The sequence below is a fragment of the Porites lutea genome, chromosome 6, assembly GCF_958299795.1.
Source record: "Porites lutea chromosome 6, jaPorLute2.1, whole genome shotgun sequence".
NCBI lineage: Eukaryota > Metazoa > Cnidaria > Anthozoa > Scleractinia > Poritidae > Porites > Porites lutea.
Genome location: NC_133206.1, coordinates 13,269,688 through 13,288,680, shown reverse-complemented (window position 1 = coordinate 13,288,680; position 18,993 = coordinate 13,269,688). Strand labels below are relative to the sequence as shown.

Here is an 18,993-nt window from a genome sequence, read left to right as displayed (position 1 = left end):
AGATACGAAATGTCTCTTCGAGTGTGGAAACACGAGAAGAGAAATTTTGTATCGCCAAGCGGCCATGTAATATTCTATTTATTATATAAACACCAATAATGAACTACCAAACCATTTCACTTTAATAGTTTTTTGGTGTGAAAGGCGCGATTTATTATGTAGCCATAGCAACGGTGATATTTTCACATGTGAAGACACCAAGTTTTCGTGTGAAAGCTCACCTGGTATTTCATTGGTTTTATATAATAAAATGATTTATCTGTTGAATGTAAACTTAAAAATAGATATTTTTCCTTTTTACTTCAGGTGCCCTGCAGAAGTTTGTAAATGATGCAAATGGAGAAGAAGAAAGAAAACCGGTAATCGCAAAACATGAAGAACCGAGTCCTATGGAAGAAGAAGAATGTGAAACAGGTAATGAACAACTAGTATGGAGCTGTTGTAACTGTTACACATTATAAAGTCACTTCTTTGTATCCTTAGAAAGGACGAACATCACTTTAATGTTATTATGCTTATTGTGGTGATGATGATGTTGTTAACGTAGCTGTAACTCTTGCTTCGTAGCTGAAGCTGATGATTTTTGTAAGTTGGAATGTTGTCATAATTAATTTTACAGTTTACAAAGGTTCGCGAGTTCAGTTGAGAATTCTACTGCTAGTCAATCCTAGTTTTAGCATTAGGCATATTCTGACAGTACCCAGAGCCTAGGTTCATGATATAAAAAACATAAAGTTTACATTTATGGATGATCATTTTTGTGTTTTTTTTCTCTAAGCTTTGAGATCAAGAATCCAATAAGTTATTTACAGTGCAACTGCTATAACTGAGGCCACCTTATCGTTGTTGTTTTTTTACGAGCTGCTGATTGGTCCACAACCAACTTTCCCGGAATGTATTGTTATTTTTCTGTAATCCGATTGGTCAACTTTGTTTAAGTGGCCCCAGTTACGGTAGTTGCACTGTAATAACCTGGGGAAATATTCTTGTTGTGATGCAAGAAAAATATTTGTTTCTGTAATAGGCAATACATATCTGTAATATTCCAAAATATATAAACCATGCTATTTTCAAGTCCCTATAAGTCCTCTAAAAGGGTCCCCAAAAAAGTTAAGCCTTGAGTGCTTATTTTTGGAATTACAAGGAGATAAAATCTCTGTAGTTTTATGTTAATTTATCAAATTGAATTATGATTTAAGTCACTGGTTTTTTTAAATGGAAGGGGTCTAACTTTTAATATACATTTTTCTTTGTTAGCTGCTGGGTCTAAGCCTTACATGAGGCAGCTCCAGTGTGTTTTACTGCTGCAGTTTATAGACAACTTAGAAAAACTGATGTACAATGGCTATGAAGGATGTGTAGTTGGTCTTCCTTCACCACCCAAGGTACAAGAACCGTCATCTCTTTAAAAATAGCTTATTTTTGATCCAAAAGCCAGAAGTCACAGGTTTTACCATGTTGCAAATGAAAAAACACCTAAGCAGAAACTTAAGAATTTCTATTGGGTCCAGTGTTAGTACTGATGTCATTGCACTATTTATATTGACAAATTCCAGAAAATCTTGACTGCTGACAGGGTGAACTACATATTTTTCCTACACTTCCTGCTGGTAGGCTGGTAGTTATTTGCAGAGTTGCTATGGATACCTCCTTCCCCATGCCTACCCTGGCATGTTTAGCCCAAGCAGGAGGTGGTGGGTTCAAACACTGGCTGGACCAACACTCAGGGTCTTAATATAACTGAAGAAAATTCAATGCCTTTGTTATGACATCTCAATGGTTGTACATTCCTCCTGTCTTCTTGGATAAGGAGGGGAGAGCTAGTACTAGGGATATTTTTCATGCAGAGAGGGAAATATCCTGTATGTCTCAGTGTTTGGAGTTTCTTAACTTGATACTATTATGTTTTACAGGCTGTTCGGGCATTTTTCCGCACAAATCGAGGCACATGTCTTGAGTGGCTCACCAGAGTGCATAAACCAGTGATGAGAATTGGCTTAGCTTGTGGCTGTCCTGCCACAACTGTTTGGCATGGATTTCAAACTCTTTTAGAAATGAAGAAAGCAGAGAAGACCCAAGTAAGTTATTCAATTTTTTCTTTGAGCTTTGATTATGCTTTAAAGGACAACACATTATGGTTGAAGCAAGTCATTTGGCAGATTTAGCAGAGACAAAACAATGAGTAGTATCTATCATAAAGCAATGAGTAATATCTAGATTCACACATACAGTTGTCACTGTCATCACATTTTCTTTGCTAAATCTGCTCAGTGAAGGAAGAGAAAGGGTTTTCTCCCCTGATATCCTGGGAAAAGTTATGTTTGTTACTGGTCAAATTGGACTTCCAGGATACTTTTGATTTAATCTGGGCTAATCGGCCCCTCTGTGAAATTGAGAATCAACTTTAGTTGAATCAAAATTAGGCTGAAATCAGATTTGACCTTCAACATATACATAAACTTGGCAACCTCTAGTTTTTTTTTTTTTTGATATGTAACTCTATACCTTGCTACCCAATTAATTTTTGCTGTAATTTTTACATTTGTAATCCTGTTTTTACTTTGTTTTATTGTATTAATTAAGGAAGACACTTACTCAAAACTAACTGGGTCCAGTTGCTTTAAAGATGGTTTAGTTTAGCAAGGTTTTTTCTGAACCAAATTTTGTTCCTACATTAGGACTATTTAGCCTTTCATGGACCTAGCCCAGATTTTTATCCTATCCAAACTTGTTTTGTGTTAGAGAACTCTACCATGGGATGTAAGCTATAAGTGTGTTTGGTTTCAGGGTGAAGAGTTTGACAGTGCTGTTCAACAAACAGCTGAAGCCTTGTGTGAACTGAAGAGTTACCATGCAGTCGCAGGTTTGATGTCCTGGTGTGAACAGGTTTCTGGTCAGAAATACTCCTGGATGAATGGTACTGTTATGAAAGCTAAGGGCTGGTAAGTTTTAAGTTCTAAAGGACAGGAATGTTCCCTTGTATATGTTATGTAAAAGTTTTCTTTGTACAGTGTTTCCTTTTCAGCTGCACATAGCAGTATAGGCCAAGCTTTCTGTGTCAAAATATTTTGTTCATTAAAACATCATTAATAAATTATTTAAGTGGCAAAATTCATTCTTCTTCCTGGAATATAATATTTGTTTATTCTAGGTATGAATCATCTGTGACTGAATACAAGTCATCTTTGGAAGAGACAATGAAAGCTGTAGCAGAGAGAAGTCAAAATAAGGAAAACAAGTCAAGTGAAACAACAACATCTGCTTCTGCCGCTGCCACCTTTCTTGTTAATGAGGTATAGTTTAGCCTACGTTGCAGACACTGTCTAACCCTGGTTAGTAACATCTGCAAAGTAGCATGGATATCATTTTCCTTGGCCCCCAACAGACTCAACGAATTTCCCTTCAACGTGATTAGCAAATTGATAATGGCTTTCTTAACAGGCCAATCCTAGCGTGTAGTAGACGGGTGGGGTCGTGGAACAAGGATTTGGGTGCTGTTTTGTTGGTGGACTTAACCATAAGTTAAGTTCTGTCTGTGCCGCAGACTAGGTATAGTTCAGTAGTAAAAATTAGCTGACCAGGCTTGACATTCACCCCTTATCATTATTTGCTAACTGCACTGATCCCAGCTGTGTGCCAGGCATCTCCTGTAACCTAGTGGTGGGAATGGCCAACCAGTGCCTGGGAGTCAGTGGGTTACTTCTGACATAGTGGATATTTTTTAATCTTCATCAACTTTTTTTTTTCACAGTCTGAAATGAACAATATCACTTTCAGTCATTTCAAGCTCTTTACCGCTTTTATTTCAATGCTATCCTTTATGGGGATTGTAATCCTCCTAATCCTCCTACATCCTGGGGGACAGCTTTGCAAGAGAACCTATTGTGCTTTCCAAAAGTTAGAATGGGCCAGCCGGACCAGTAATTTTGAAAATGAAATAGTTTTCGCTTTAAAAAAAGCATCAATTCCTTGCATGTTATGTAGGAATTGACTGATGTGGCTGGACAGTTTTGATTGAAAGTGAAATTCCCAACAGAAGAAGTCTGGTCGGCCAGTTCGGAAAAATCGTAGCAGTGAAAGAGTCCCAAGAGTACTCTCAAGATATGATCTGCAATATTTCTTTGACTGGTGCAATTGTTGTTTTCATTGTTGAGAACTTTACTTTCCTATCTGACATGCTTTTTTCTCTGTTTCAGGTTACAGACTGTTACATGAAGTTGTCATCGTGGAGTGAGGTGGCGGAGTGGCAGAAACATGTTGGTAGCCTCAGGAAGCAGTGTTCAGATCCTGACATTCAGCATGCTCTTATGGCTAACATTGATATGAACTATGTCAAGTAAGTCATCACTGTTCAGTAATAGATGTTGTTGTTCAATTTTTATTTTCTTTTGCTTTGGGGTTTGTTAATGTATGATAACGAGTTTGAAACAAAACATAAAATAAAAATTAAACCAAGGATAAAATTGAACCACAGCACAGATTCTTGCTTATTCTTTTGTTTGTAACTTGTTAATCTGTGTCCATGAAACCACAACTGTCAGTGTTTAAGGAGGCCTTATGTTTTCTTCCTGTGTCTGTGTTAATACAATCACTAGTAAGGAGATAGACAATGAAAAAGGAAGTTGTCATGTGTATAAGGACACAGAAAAGCCCTATCCAACCAACTTAGACCTCTTTTTATCAACCTCTATAAAGTAAATCATAAGGTAATTTTGACATGTTTTCTTCACTTAAGCTTCTGGTATTATTCTTTTCTTAGGGCACTGAGCAAGTTTGAGGAATCTGACTTTCCTTCAGTCCGCAACCATCTTAAGCTGATTCCAGGAGCAGCGCTGAACTCTTTGACTGAGAATCTGACCAAATCTGCTTGGTCGGTTAAGTTAAATCATCCTGACATGACTTTCACTCCAGTCTGGACTCCAGAAAAGATTGAGCAAACAGCTGAGCTGTCGTTGATTCAAGCAGAGACATTGTTCTTCACTTCTGGGTCTCCAAAAGCTAAGTCAAAAGACAATAACACAAAAGATCAGAAAATCATGTAAGTGAGGGTTACAGTTTACAGTTGTTAATAATGCCTAACTTTAGAAAACCTGTTTAACCCTTTAAGCCCCAATATCCACATGCAAATTCTCCAAACTGATCTCTATACATCTCCTTTAAGAATTAGTTAAGAGAATTTGATAAAAGATCAAAGTATTTTATCTTAGGTGATCATTTTGTTAATTCTCATAATCTCATCTCATAACAATGTAAGGATATCATTAGGAGAAAATTGCTGTTGGTCACTATTGGGACTTAAAGGGTGAAGATGTGGTAATCAGCTTGTCACGAGCATGGGACAAAGAAAACACTTCCCAACAGGATTCAAACCTATGATATCGCAAAAGAATGGGCAGGAACTCTATCCATTGGGAAAAAGTGAAGAACAGTTTGCCAAAAGACAGCAATGTTGGCGATGTGTCAGCTAGGGGGATTAGGAAAGATGGTGGAGAATTACCAGTCGAAGTTACAGAGAGGCTTATGGAGAGCAAGGCCATACACTAAGTTCTTGATTAAAACTGTCAAAAGAAGCAACAGTTAAAAGAGTTTCTGAGTAACATCTATCCATTAGGGGAAAGCATGTTTAGTATTATCTTGAATGAAATGTTTTTGACTATAAAAAAGGCATTGACACAAGACAGTTCCCTACATCCTTAACTGAACATGTTTACTCTGACTGTGATAGTATATATACATGGTGCATCATACAGTGTAGAAACCACCTACTTTTGTAAAGTGAGCTGTGAATGTGTTGCGGATTATAGGAAAACAACTTGTCCTCTTTACATTACATGTTTACTGTAAATCTGTGAACTCAGCATAGAAGGCCCACTGGCAGCTGCTATCAGTGCAAGCCAGCTGTTCAGCACACCTTCATGAGCTGGAGGAGTGGTGCTATGTTTGTGTGTTTCAGGCTTGTATTAAAATGACTGTGCCATAAGATGACTGTCAGATTTTTTTCCGAACAGTCAAGCCATAAAGGAGTGTGTTCATCATGGAACATCGCTGAGTGAGGGTGTGCTTCGAGTTGGGACTTTAGGGTGGCCTTTAGACATACCAGCATCTCACATATCTCAGTTGCAGTTTGCGGCTACTTTGGAAAAAATCATGGATACTCAGGTATCTGCTTGATGATGATAATTAATTTTACGAATGATTATAACCGGACTCAAGTTTGGACAAGACATATTTCGGCATGAATGCAACTTATCAAAGCACCAGTTGTGAGCAGTTTTGTTTCTGCAGCAAAGCAAAGACAGTTAGTTATTGATGATGTCTGCAGTGGTCATTATATTGTCTTTTAATTTTCTGAAATGGTTCTGGTAACTTGTGCATCTTCTGAACGAGATGTTTTCTGATCGTTAACCAGTCATACATTCTATAGATTTATAATGTTCTAAAGAATTCCTTTTATCTCAGTGAAATTTTTGTAAGTAATAAATAGTTGGCCCTTGTTACTGTGGTAATGAGTTGTAACTTATCAGCATTTTGTTAACATGATGCTTTCACTTCCCCTCAGGAGGTTGGTTTCCTATCATTTCTGCAAGGAGATGGAACTTTTACTGTAGAGCACACTCAACATGACTGTGGAGCCATGATCAAAGCACTGAGGTTTTGTAGAAACCTTAACTACGTGGCATCCTCTGTGGGAAAACAACAAAATAATCTGAAAAGTGAACTGATTTCACTGCAGCTGGCTACAGCACAGCTAGCAAGGAAGCACCATAATTTTAGTCTTGCCCAAAGGCTTTTAGTGAAACAGATATCTTTGCTGGGAAATCCTGTGAAAATTTCTCAAGATATGAACTGCAGCAAGAAATCAATTTTGGAGCCATTGATGGAGAGCTTAAATGATGCATCTATGGCCTCAGCAAAACCAGTTGACGTTATGCAAATACAGAGGGAGTGTGCAAAGTTAGCGTTTGCTTTAGGTCAAAACTCAGAGGCTGTCTTTTTCCTGTCGGATAGCATTTCTCAGTACTCAAACTTAGGTGACATTGACTCAAATGTTGGTGAGCTGAACTCGAGGTCATTACTCACACTTGCCAAGTGGTTGCTTAATGACCGCAAATTGCTCACTGCAGTCACAAAGATAAATGGAAATGGCCTTTCTGTGGCCATGAAAATGAATTCACTGTGCGAACTGGAAGCCAGTTATGTCAGTCTAGGTCATAGCACCCTCATTCCTACACAGGATGAGGCACCAGAAAGTTCTTTGAATTGTAACGCTGTCCCCAGTGTGGCTTGTGGCATATCTGATGCTGAGTCAGTTTGTGGACAGCTTCTACACTTAGCCACTATGCAGGCACCAGATCTGGGCAAGGCATGGTTTAATTTAGCAGGATGGTGTTATAGATGGGGAAGAAAGACTGTTGAACAAGCCAGGTATGTGGAAACGATAAATTGTTATAATTATGTAATCCTGCTTTTAGTGTAATAAATAAAATAAATAATTCCATTATTTACCCTCCACAGTGTCTATAGCACTTATGCTAGTGGGGCCGAGCAAATGCCTGAAACAAACAATTCAAATTGAACTTAACAGGGTTAAGAATCCCAACTGGCCGGGGGCAAACCAGCTGGCTATTTCCAGGCGTAGCCGAGGATTTGAACTCGGGACTACCGTGAACAAATCCAACGAGTGGTTAGAATGGGACTTGAACTCGGGACCTCTAAATTGCAAGTCCGGCGCTCTAACTGCTCGGCCACGCTGCCTGTGTGTGTCACCTTCATTGGATAAAGACTAAACCCGAGTCTCTGACAAAACTCATTCTTGTGAAGTAATGAACACAGCATCATCCTTAAATCACCACTGATCTTACATCTTTTCTGCTGAATGATTTTTTGCTTTTAGCTCAATGGGAAATGTTGACCTACTACCGAAGGAGAAAGAAACAGTGCATGAGAATCTTCCTCAGGTAACCAGAAGGAGTCATGTTGGTTGATGAAGTCAATGTAGTCAATACAGTGGTTGAGTAATTGAAGTTAGTCAAGTCTGGGTAATCAGGATAGTAGGCAGGGTAGTCAGGTGTGCTTAACAGAACCTAACCACTGGAAGGAACGAGGCAGCAAGGAGGGTGATGTTGGTTGGTGTAACCAGTATAGTCAGCTTAGTCACTTTGTTCAAGTACTTGTAGTGTCCCAAAATCTTTGTTCCTTAATAAAATGGAACAGCGATTCCTCCCCCTCTGGAAATTGTAGAAGGATTTGATACGAGTAGAACTGAGAACACAACTCTTTAATCACTACAAGACAGACTAATCTATTCTGGTACAGAAGCTATGCACGTGTTAATCCCGGAGCGGTTCAGACTGGTTTTTAAATTATCTACTTCATATATAACAGCATGAACTGTCCACTACACAATCAAGGAAGAAGTGACCTAAAAGCCAAAATACGCCATTTTCCTCCGATGTTTGATTTAGGGGTAGGGGGGTCTAAATTTTCCGTTTCTTTTGTCCAAGATTGTAGCAGGTGTAGTTATTGGTTTGTTTAGTCGTTGTAGTCAGATAGACAACTGCGTCACTTGTAAATGAAGTACCGTACATTCAACTTACACTAAGTTACAAGGCTGTGCTCTGCAAAGTGTCACAAGGATCCCAGAGTCTTGGTCGTTTGAAATCCTTGGTTAAGTGCCCACCAGTAGAGTTCTATGCTTAAAGTAACTTGTTATAGCCACCCAAAGGAATGTTAGGAGCCCAAGGCCCTCAGCACTGTTAATGACACTCCTTGTACTCGTCTGCTACTCTCACATTGGCAGGAATTCTACAAATACCCTGTTGCCAGTATTATTTCATCAGTACATTTACACACAAAATATTTCTTCTTCTCATGTCCTCCAGACTGTGCGCCCTGCTGAGGTGGAGTCAGTTTTGCTAGTACTGGGTCAGGTGCATGTCACTGCATATTTCAACCAGGAAGAGGATATTGGAGAAGAGGACCAGGTAATCTGTCTGCTTTTCATTGTCTTCAGTCTATTCCTTACTCCATCACATACCCAGTAAATAACTTGTGTGACGTGCTGTGCCTTGCTCATTGAGCTTGGGTAGTTAAGTTATTCTGTATCAGTATTCCACCTGATTACTTTTTCATCTCCTTTTAAATTCATGGTAATTAGTAATGCGGGCGACATCTGTCAAAGGTCAGATTGCTTTTACTCCAATGCTGTGCTTTGCATAAGTTTCATGTTACAGATGGTCAAAACACTTATGATCAGATTGTGAGTGATAGAGGATGCAAACATGCATGATCAGATTCCATTTCATGCACCCCTATTATTTTTAGTGGAAGTCCAAACGAAGCTAGTCTCCTACGCTCCTCCCCACTAGAGGTGAGGAGCATTGCATGACGACACTAAAAACGGCCGTGTAGCAGACTAAAACAAAGCTGGTTTCATATGCATGATAGCAACATGGAGATTAGGATTGTGGGCTTCTCTTGTCTCCCGCAATTAACAATCAGTTTAACTTATTTACTTTTTCTCCACAGCTTTATGACGATGGAGTAGAAAACACTAGAAAGCAACTTTTAACAGTCTGCCCGGGATTACAGGATACCCAACCTCAGCTAATGGATAATCTGCTATCTGTGTGGAGAGGTGTTCGAGACAGACTTTTTAAACACTACCACTTTGCTGCTAAGGCCTACTTCATGTATCTCAGAATGGGGACTGAGGTATGTAGATTCTAATTTGCTCCGAGTTGTGTAGATTCTACATGTTATCTGTTGGTGAACTGTTTTTGTCAATTTTGTGTTAAGACACCACTTCTGAATACGTTCAAAAGAAATTTCAAGAACCTAGGCAGGAAATGACTGTTGCAAAAAAGAGCTTTACATGAAATTTTATAATGGTAACATTAGGAAACTGTTGCATAATTTTCCTGATGTTCGACTGCTTTGATTGAATTTTGTCTTGCAACTTCCCGTAAAAAAAAAAATTTTTTTGAATTGACCTTGCCAATTGATTTTTGAATTTTCTTAGAATTGTGATAAATCATCTGGTGCCGGAAAGGATGAAATTGTGAACAAAACCTGTTCTAAGAGAAGTGATGATGATAGTAATGTGACAGCGACCTTGAGATTGCTTCGTCTTGTTGTCAAACATGCTGGTGAACTGCGCATTGAGCTGGAGAAAGGTCTAGTTAACACTCCTACAAGGCCCTGGAAAGGTAGAAACAATCTTTTCATTTATTCAGTTTCACTGCTGTTATTGAACACCTACTTCTTACCTTAGAAAGGTGTGAAATAATCTCTGATTATTTTATGTGTTGCTAAAATTGTACACTTTCTAGTTTTTTTGAGATTTGTGCTGTGGAAGGTAATGTCGGTGTTTTATTATTTAAATTTGAGCTGCTTCAGTTACTCATTAAAAACTCATTAAAATTTTATTTTAACACACAGTCTTGCCGTTAACGGTAGGCATATGTAGTCACGGACTCACTGATGAACGCCTACCATAAACTGCCGCTTTTAATCCATGGGCCTGCTTATAGGCAGAAGGACTTACATCCGAGGGGGATTATAACCGGACTAGAAAAAGCTCTTTGAAACGAGCTATGGCATTGCTGATAAGTAAATCCAATTCATTTCAATACAAGCGAGAGGGGGGTTTATAAGGGGGGCTTATTATCGGGTGTGTTTTTTTGTTTACAAGAACTTGGGGGACTATGAGAGGCAGTTTATGTTACTAGGCATTTTGTAGCTTGTGTACCGACCCCCCTTCCCTCATGTGTCTAGCCTGTGTGTACAGACCCCCTCTCCCCACTCAGGAAAAAACGACTTTTGAATGAGGAAAGGGGGGTCTGTACGTTTTTTCCTGAGTGGAGGGGGGGTCTGTACACAGGCTAGACACTTTGGTGTAATATTGTGTCAGATTGTTGGGCTCTTTACTCGAATTTGTATATTACTTCAGACGTTCTATTTCTTAAAATTTAATACACATTTTTCGAACTGTCTTGGTTCCTGACAGACATCACCCCTCAGCTGTTTTCACGACTGAACCACCCAGAAAGCTACGTGCGACAGAGCGTTTCCGAGTTACTGTGTCGTGTTGGACAAGATGCTCCACATTTGATTGTTTACCCTGCAGTTGTTGGCTGTTCCACATCTCTTCCAAAATACCTTCTCAATAAAGGCAAAGAGGGCGAAGGTAGGGAGAACTGCCATTAGCACACATCATGTTATATTATGTTCAAGGATTTCAGATGGTGAAGTGCAATGCAAAGTTAAGAAGCAGGGAAAAAGTAAGGTGTTCCGTCCCTACAATCTGACACCTGGGACAGGCTTATCATGTTAAATTTAGTTAATATCTCAAAACTTGAAGGATGCCTTCATTGCTTCTCATTTTTTACATAACTACCATAATTACGTTGCAGAGTGCTGTTGCGTTTTTACTATTTGGTGCAGCACTCGGTGCATCAAGGACGTAATAAAACTTAGTTTTAATAACTTTGCCCCTTTCCAATTTCAAATAAATTACATTAAAAGTAATAGTAATTTCAACGTTGTTAGCATCTCAGCATTAACCACATAAATATCTTTAAGTAGCGCGTTTTTGCGTTGGGATGCGGCACTTATTCCATGACAGCGTTCGTTCAAGGAATACGGTAATAGCTTAATTTTTACGTTTAGTGAAGCTAGCCTAAAGGGAGAACTCTCAGTCAGTGAGAAACAACAGCTGAGTGTATTTTATGTTGTGAACTGTGTTTGTGTGCTTCCACACTCGTCATGGACACTTTAAGAACAATTTAAAGCAACAAGAACAAGGACAAACCCCATTTACTCTGGAGGGTTGATTGTAAATTTTGGGTCCGTGAATCAGGAATTATTCAGTAACACGGAAATTTGACTTGTCCCATATAAGGGAATCCAAGCCAGTCTTAGATTATGGATTCCATGCTGTTGGTTCAGGATTCCAAGCATTGGATTCCTGATTTTTGGTAAGTGGAACTTGGATTCCGGATTCCAATCGTTAGTGGGTTCCGGATTCCTTGAGCAGTATTCCGGATTCTAAAACCCAGGATTCCAGACTCCACGAGCAAAAAACTTCCCGGATTCTGGAATCTGGATCCCCTTACATGGGGCGAATTGTGATCTTTAGTGTTTTCTACAGGTATTCTGCCACTTCTCGTGTCCAACCCCACTGACTCGTCAGAAAGCAGTCAAAGTCAGTGCAGTCAATCATGTGACACTCCCAGCAAAACAGAAAGCGATGCCCTAACCAGCTGTTACCAGACTATAGTGGAGTCTATCAGAACACACAACCCTCAGCTGATCTCTGAACTGCAGGGATTTATCATGGAATTACGGAGGATCACTCTGTTGTGGGAAGAGTTGTGGCATGGCTCACTCATGCAAACTCACCATGATGTTACACGAAGACAACAGCAACTGGAGGAAGAGATAAATCGAGTCAACAGTAACCAGAATTTGACAAGTCAGCAAAAGGCTACGCTGATCAGAGAGAAGCATATTGCTATTATGAAACCAGTAAGTGTTGAAGAAAAGAATCATGAGACTAGTGAAAATGTGTGAGTTCCTGAGATGTCTCATATTAACCCTTTAGATCATTATGCGTTTCTGGGAAACTGCCCACCTACCCCTCCCCTAAGCCAACATTTTGCCCTAAGTGAGAAGTAAGTGTTAATGTTGGCTGAGGGGAGGGGTATGTGGGCAGTTCCTCAGAAACGGGGATCATGATACGTTTTTTGGCCTTTTAGCCCACACTGTCCATATCCATTTGATTGACCTGCTATTTCAAATCTGGATCAAGTGGAATATATTCCAAACACTCCTTTTTAAAAAGCTCACGCTTGCCTTCACATCAATTGATTTCCAAAAATTATGGTTCAATTTGTCATTTAAGACTATATTTAAGCGCTGAAACTGTTTCCTGTCGTCTGTTACAAAGGATGGCAAGGATGGACATGGATTGAAACTTGAAAAAGTTTGTCCAGCCTTTTCAAGTTTTAGTGCTGTGCCTGCAAAAATCACCTAAAAATTATCTTGGTTATTGATCCCTGATCAAATTTGTTTGATCTTCTTCATAACTCTACAGACGTATGTTTTGAGTATAGGTACTAATACCTTTAGCTCAGAATTGACTTACTCATGGGGTAGCCTCTTTAACAAGGTTTGATTATACTGGGCTCATTCTAATTCTCCCACTTGAATAGGTCGTATTTGCAATAGAACAGTTGCACAAAATAACATGTCAAGAAACCGCCACACCACACGAGCAGTGGTTCCAGACGACGTACAGTACTGCCATTCAAGGAGCTCTTGAGTCATTACAGAACCCACCTGATCCCACTGATTACAGATCCAGCTGGGAACCATTTAAACAGGTAAATATCACAAGTGGGTTGTTGACTCGAGGTGACAATAGACGGCTAGAAGTCTGTTGACAAACTAAACAGGTGGGCTCAGAGAGACAGCGCAAGACTTGAGTCAATAGACTAGGACACCAACATTATTACACTAATATGGCCGCGATAACGTCACTTGTAAACGGTCTATAGGAATCATCTCCATTGGGTCTCATTATGTATGGCTGTTCACTTTTTCAGTATGCTCACCAACTCAATTATTTCAAATACTAAGCAGGGTAGCTTCCCACGTAGACATTCTTTTGGCTCGTCACACAATCCTCCCCAAGGAAGTTCTTGGGGAAGGAAAGCGTGACAGTGCCCTAAGATCGTCTGCACGGGAGACTATGTTAGAAGTTAAAGTACCAAACAGTTAACCATATGCTGCTGATTACCCTGCGTTTCATGAAACTCCACCATTCTAAGGATAGGGTTGTTAAAGATTTTTTGAAAACTACTTGCAACGTAGAAGACTAAAAACTAAAAACAATATTCTTATTTTCTCAGCTGCTTCAAGCACTGCAAGCAAGGTCTCAAAAGCGTTCAGCATTTGTCCTTTGCATGGATGAGATTAGCCCTTCATTAGCCAAGTTGAAACATTCAGCAGTGTACATGCCAGGCCAGACGCATTTCAGTGGAAAGGTAGTTCAGCACGTCTCTTACTCTAGCGACATTGATTATGATTGTATATTTGGTTTTTACACTTTAGGTGAATTTCAAAGTTCAGGCCCAAAAGGAAATTGGAATGAAAAACCGTTGTCAATCATAATCTGTAATACAAGAACAAACAACGTGTGATATTGACTCTGTCCTCCGGCCTAAAATTTTAACTGGTCAATGTTTTCTTTCCTGTAATGCGGCACAAAATGAATTTATTAGTTGAGTATTTCACCTCTATAGTCAGCACATACAATGTAAGCCTGTGACCACAAAAAGGTCTTCATAAATCTGGGAAATTGCGTTGACGAGGTTTTAACCCTTTAAGCCCTAGGAGTGATCAGCATTAAATTTCTCCTTGAAATATCACTTCTTTATAAAGCAGAGCGGTCATGAGAATTACGGACATAATCACACAAGATGAATCTAATTGACACTTCAACAAATTCTCCCCACTTCTTCTATTGGAAAAGTATAGGGATAACAAATGAGAGTTTGTATTTTGACGATAGGGTTTAAAGGGTTAAGATAAGGAAATTAAGCACAGCCCGGATAAGCGGTGATTTGAGGTCACGGGTTGACACCCCAGCCAGACCAACTCTCAGCGTCTTAAAATGACTAAGGAGAATATGCTGCCTTTGTTTTGACATTTAGAAATAGTCGGTCATTCTAGTCTTATCGGAAAAGGACGAAAAACCCTTCACAATGGGGCCCACTTCACAATGAGCTCTTTCACAGTTTTGTTCATGTTGGACGTAAAAGAACCCTTACTACTGTTCGGAAAGAGTAGGGGACGTAGATGTGGTCAACCTTGAACAAGTGTGCATCTATGTGTACATTGCTGTAGCAGGTCAACAGCAGCTTTCGAACTGTTGTATAGAGCGGTTTTCATTTGAGTGTCTAAAAGTAATTGGTTTTGCACTTTCTACACGATGCGATTGGCTTAAAAGATTCGCGCCACCTTTTCATCCAATCAGAAGTAAAACCAAAGCCAATTGTGACGCGCTCGCATGCATTTTCCCGCGCTTTGCGTCAGCCACATGTAATTACTTCGAGTTTTGATTGGTTCAATGTATCGTCTGTGTCCTATGTGATTGGCCAGAGTAATTACTTTGGTTTTGGTTTTACGACACTCAAACGAAAACCACTCTATAGCCTACTTTATCAAGTAACATATTTTTCCAAAAATATTGATGATTATGATGTGAAGGAAAATAACGATAATGACGATGATTGTTTTTACGTTAGAACTGCTGTCCCTTATCTTACCACGTGATGAGGACATACCTTTTTTCCACAGATTGTCACAATTGACTCCGTAATAAACGAAGTTAACATTCTGCCAACCAAGACCAAACCGAAGAAACTTGTGTTCATTGGTTCAGATGGGCAAAGGTAAAACAACAGGCTGTTCAAGCGTTATGTCTAGTCTATTCAAACATCTAGTCTTCCAACTACTCTGTAATATTAATAAACTGGCCCACCGTTACTGGCTTGTTTTTAAACGTATTTGTAGTGTCAGGAGGGCTTACTGAGGTCCTCGTAGTAATATAAGAATCGCGAGTATTTTATCACATATCAAGTTCTAATAAGAGAGTTGAAAACGCGACTCATAGCAGAGTATTTTTGGTGAATGTGGAGATGTTTAATATTGTAATGAAACACTCTGCCTCTTGTTTAGCTCAGTCCATTTTATAGGTACCCTGTCTAATACATTATGGTTGCAGTGCTAGGGGATTTTTCACGTTGGGACATAACCCTGCATAATAATTTAAATGAATTTAAGGACTGTTTTGTCACTTTGTAGTCACTAACATTGCTTCCATTTTAGGTACACATACTTATTTAAAGGGCTTGAAGATCTCCATCTCGATGAAAGAATCATGCAGTTTCTATCCATTTGTAACAACATGTTTGCCAGAGTTGACAGGTAACATGTTCTGTTTAATCAAACACTTGTACACCTTAGTGCAAAATTGTGACATTATTGCTTTCTTGTATATTTCATGTTAATTAGCTCTCTTTGCTACGATTGCATCCAAAAAATTTTTAAAAGAAGAACTTGAGAGACCTCTGTTTCCAGAGAACTTGAAACGAAACACTGAGGGCTAATTATCGTGACGTGAAAAGAGTTAATAAATTTCCCGACCTTTTGGAAAAATAGTGTATAGTACCAAATGTTAGAGAATGGGCCCATAAAAGCACAAAAGCATCATTTTACTGTAAAATTTAGCGATTTGAGTAAAGTTTTTAAAAAAGTAGTGCTGGCTGCATTACACTAGATATTCAAAGCCAAGAACATTCTCTTCGTAGCAGTTTTGCAACGAAAGTGCCTTTGAGAATAGCAGAATGTAGCCAATCTTACTAATACTAATCAAGAAGACCAAGACCATGCTACAACTCTGATATACCCATTCTTCCTAGTTATAACTCTTGCTTGAGCCTGAACCTGTGTGATGTTTGTTGTGTTACAAGGTCCAAAGAGGACACAACATTCGATCAACGGTAAAAGAACCTTTAATCAGAAACGTGTCTCCGTGCCCTCATTCCATGAAGCACCGTATCTCCCTTACACAGGAATAACACTCACTAACAGTTTGCATGTTCGTTTCTGTTTTTAGCCACAGTTCTCCACTGTTTTGTGCTCGTCATTACTCCGTCACTCCTCTTGGCCCACGGTCAGGTCTTATTCAGTGGGTTGATGGTGCTGTACCCATCTTCGCTTTATTCAAACGCTGGCAACAAAGAGAAGCCCTGGCTGCGGTACTGGTCAAATCTACACAGGTACTAACTGAATATAACTGAAGTTTGTCTACGGCTTGGCCCACCAAGTCTTGTTATGGTACATGTCAACTGACAAAAGTCCGGTGAATTTGTGTGTCAGGTTGTAATGTCGCCTTTCTGGAATTCCAAGGCAAAGAATTTGGCTTGGTTCCAGGTTGTTGTGCCATGTATTAAGTACATGGAGCTGATGCAAGCAAGGCTGGCCGAGCTCCAGCCGTCACTTTGACAAGACGACAGCGCTCCTTGTTGGTAATAATTTGATATTTATTGGAAAATGTTACTAAACTAAAGTTTTATCTCCATTCTAGGGTGCTAATCAACCACCCCCTCCGCCAATGAAGCCAAGTGAACTGTACTACAGCAAAGTCACTCCTGCCTTGAAGGAGAAGGTGACAACTTGTTTATTTGATAAGAGATACGTGTAACTTTCCATGTATAGAAAAGATATATTTATGACACCTGGGTGTGCTTTTTGTTTTTCCCTCACTTTTTATTTCTTTGTTTATTTTTTCTTTCAGGGTATCACTGATCTGTCCAACAGAAGAGACTGGCCCCTGTCTGTTATGCGACAAGTATTGGAGGAGCTTATGAAGGAAACACCTGGTGACCTCTTGGCCAAGTAAGTTGCCAAGTGCCCCACTCTCATTTGCTATTTGCTCAGTACATTTAAAACTTTCCGTCTTAGCTAGACTGCAACTCTAGTGCTAAGAATTTAATCTTATCGCTAAAAAAGCAAGCTTTTGTGCGAGCCTTTTCTAGAGAATGAAGGAGATATATCTACTCCAGGAACTTACAATCCGGCGCATATTGTAAAACGTTGATTTCAATTTTTTGCTGTCTATATGTAGCATGTACTTCTCGAAAAAGTCAACACTGATTGTCCTGAGTTCTCCAGAAAAAGAGAGAGATTTTGCAAATGTACCGTGGTATTTTACGCAATAAAGCGTAATTCATTGAGAAACCCATTGAATTGCATTATTCGTCCAGACTGAATATGTAGAGCAAAAATGATAAGACAGCATGTTATGTTGTTTAGGGAGCTGTGGTGTTCCAGTACAAGTGCAACTGAATGGTGGCAGATGACTCAAAGCTATGCTCGCTCTACTGCTGTTATGTCTATGATTGGCTACATTATTGGCTTGGGAGACAGACATTTAGATAACATGCTGGTGGACTTCACTACTGGGGAGGTGAGTAGCCTGAATCCTTCTGGGAATAATTTATAGAGGTTAACATTAAATGGGTAAAAGACGCATATAGTTTTTCTGATACCATTTTTAAGTTCAGTCCGTTGTTTATTAATGTCGCAGACAAGTAAAAGACACTAGGGTGAGAGGAGTACCCAAGTGTTGTCCAGGACCTTAGCGTTGTATTATCCTTATTTCCCGAGATGTTGGGTGACTGGCGAAGACTGCCATGACAATTACTGGAACCTTCACATGCTATTTCTATGGCTTGTGAAAACATCTGTTACTCACCGGTCCCCTTCGCTGGGAACGTTTCACCGCCACAGTGACGTTTCGTGAAACGTTCCCAGTGACGGGTAGCAATAAGAGGCGACTGTATTAAAAGACTGATATCAATACTAGTAGGTAAATTCACTTAAAATGTAAGCCTCTTAGCAGTGCTTGTAGTGTTCTTCTCCTTTAGACAGTTTCACCGGTTACAATTACTATTCCGTCTCGTTGGTCATTCCCCAGAAATCATTGATCCCATATGCTCAAGATGTTTGGCTCTTTGATTTTCCAGGTTGTACATATTGATTATAACGTGTGCTTTGAGAAGGGGAAAGGATTGAGAGTTCCTGAGAAGGTTCCCTTCAGGATGACACCAAACCTGGAGACGGCTTTAGGAGTTACAGGGGTGGAAGGGGTATTCCGTCTCTCTTGTGAAGAAGTCCTAAAGATTTTAAAGCAGGGACGCGAGACACTGCTCACTCTTCTAGAGGCTTTTGTTTACGACCCTCTAGTGGACTGGACCACTGCGAATGACACCGCTTTTGCCAGCGCATTCTATGGAGGAGGAGCTCCGGGCGTCGCTGACAACAAAGTGAATAAGAAGGAGATGGAGAGAGATGTGACACAGAGCTTGTTTTCTTCACGTGTGGCTGAGATGAAGGTTACATGGACTAACAACAGGTAAGCAC

General features: G+C 39.7%; 1 protein-coding gene across 1 annotated transcript in view; it reads left to right on the top strand.

The window, feature by feature from the left end:
• Positions 1 to 18,993, top strand: part of LOC140941538 (serine/threonine-protein kinase SMG1-like) — a 57,849-nt gene that overhangs the window by 18,468 nt on the left and 20,388 nt on the right. Inside the window, exons 26-49 of the mRNA XM_073390549.1 lie at positions 307 to 414; positions 1,258 to 1,385; positions 1,914 to 2,078; positions 2,788 to 2,942; positions 3,152 to 3,293; positions 4,197 to 4,336; positions 4,760 to 5,038; positions 6,009 to 6,159; positions 6,560 to 7,425; positions 7,895 to 7,958; positions 8,883 to 8,984; positions 9,529 to 9,714; positions 10,022 to 10,208; positions 11,009 to 11,188; positions 12,152 to 12,528; positions 13,215 to 13,385; positions 13,914 to 14,048; positions 15,364 to 15,458; positions 15,895 to 15,993; positions 16,685 to 16,847; positions 17,156 to 17,236; positions 17,366 to 17,466; positions 17,884 to 18,037; positions 18,597 to 18,985. Of these exons, the coding sequence (XP_073246650.1) occupies positions 307 to 414; positions 1,258 to 1,385; positions 1,914 to 2,078; positions 2,788 to 2,942; positions 3,152 to 3,293; positions 4,197 to 4,336; positions 4,760 to 5,038; positions 6,009 to 6,159; positions 6,560 to 7,425; positions 7,895 to 7,958; positions 8,883 to 8,984; positions 9,529 to 9,714; positions 10,022 to 10,208; positions 11,009 to 11,188; positions 12,152 to 12,528; positions 13,215 to 13,385; positions 13,914 to 14,048; positions 15,364 to 15,458; positions 15,895 to 15,993; positions 16,685 to 16,847; positions 17,156 to 17,236; positions 17,366 to 17,466; positions 17,884 to 18,037; positions 18,597 to 18,985 (4,618 nt within the window). The remainder of the gene's footprint in view (positions 1 to 306; positions 415 to 1,257; positions 1,386 to 1,913; positions 2,079 to 2,787; positions 2,943 to 3,151; positions 3,294 to 4,196; positions 4,337 to 4,759; positions 5,039 to 6,008; positions 6,160 to 6,559; positions 7,426 to 7,894; positions 7,959 to 8,882; positions 8,985 to 9,528; positions 9,715 to 10,021; positions 10,209 to 11,008; positions 11,189 to 12,151; positions 12,529 to 13,214; positions 13,386 to 13,913; positions 14,049 to 15,363; positions 15,459 to 15,894; positions 15,994 to 16,684; positions 16,848 to 17,155; positions 17,237 to 17,365; positions 17,467 to 17,883; positions 18,038 to 18,596; positions 18,986 to 18,993) is intronic.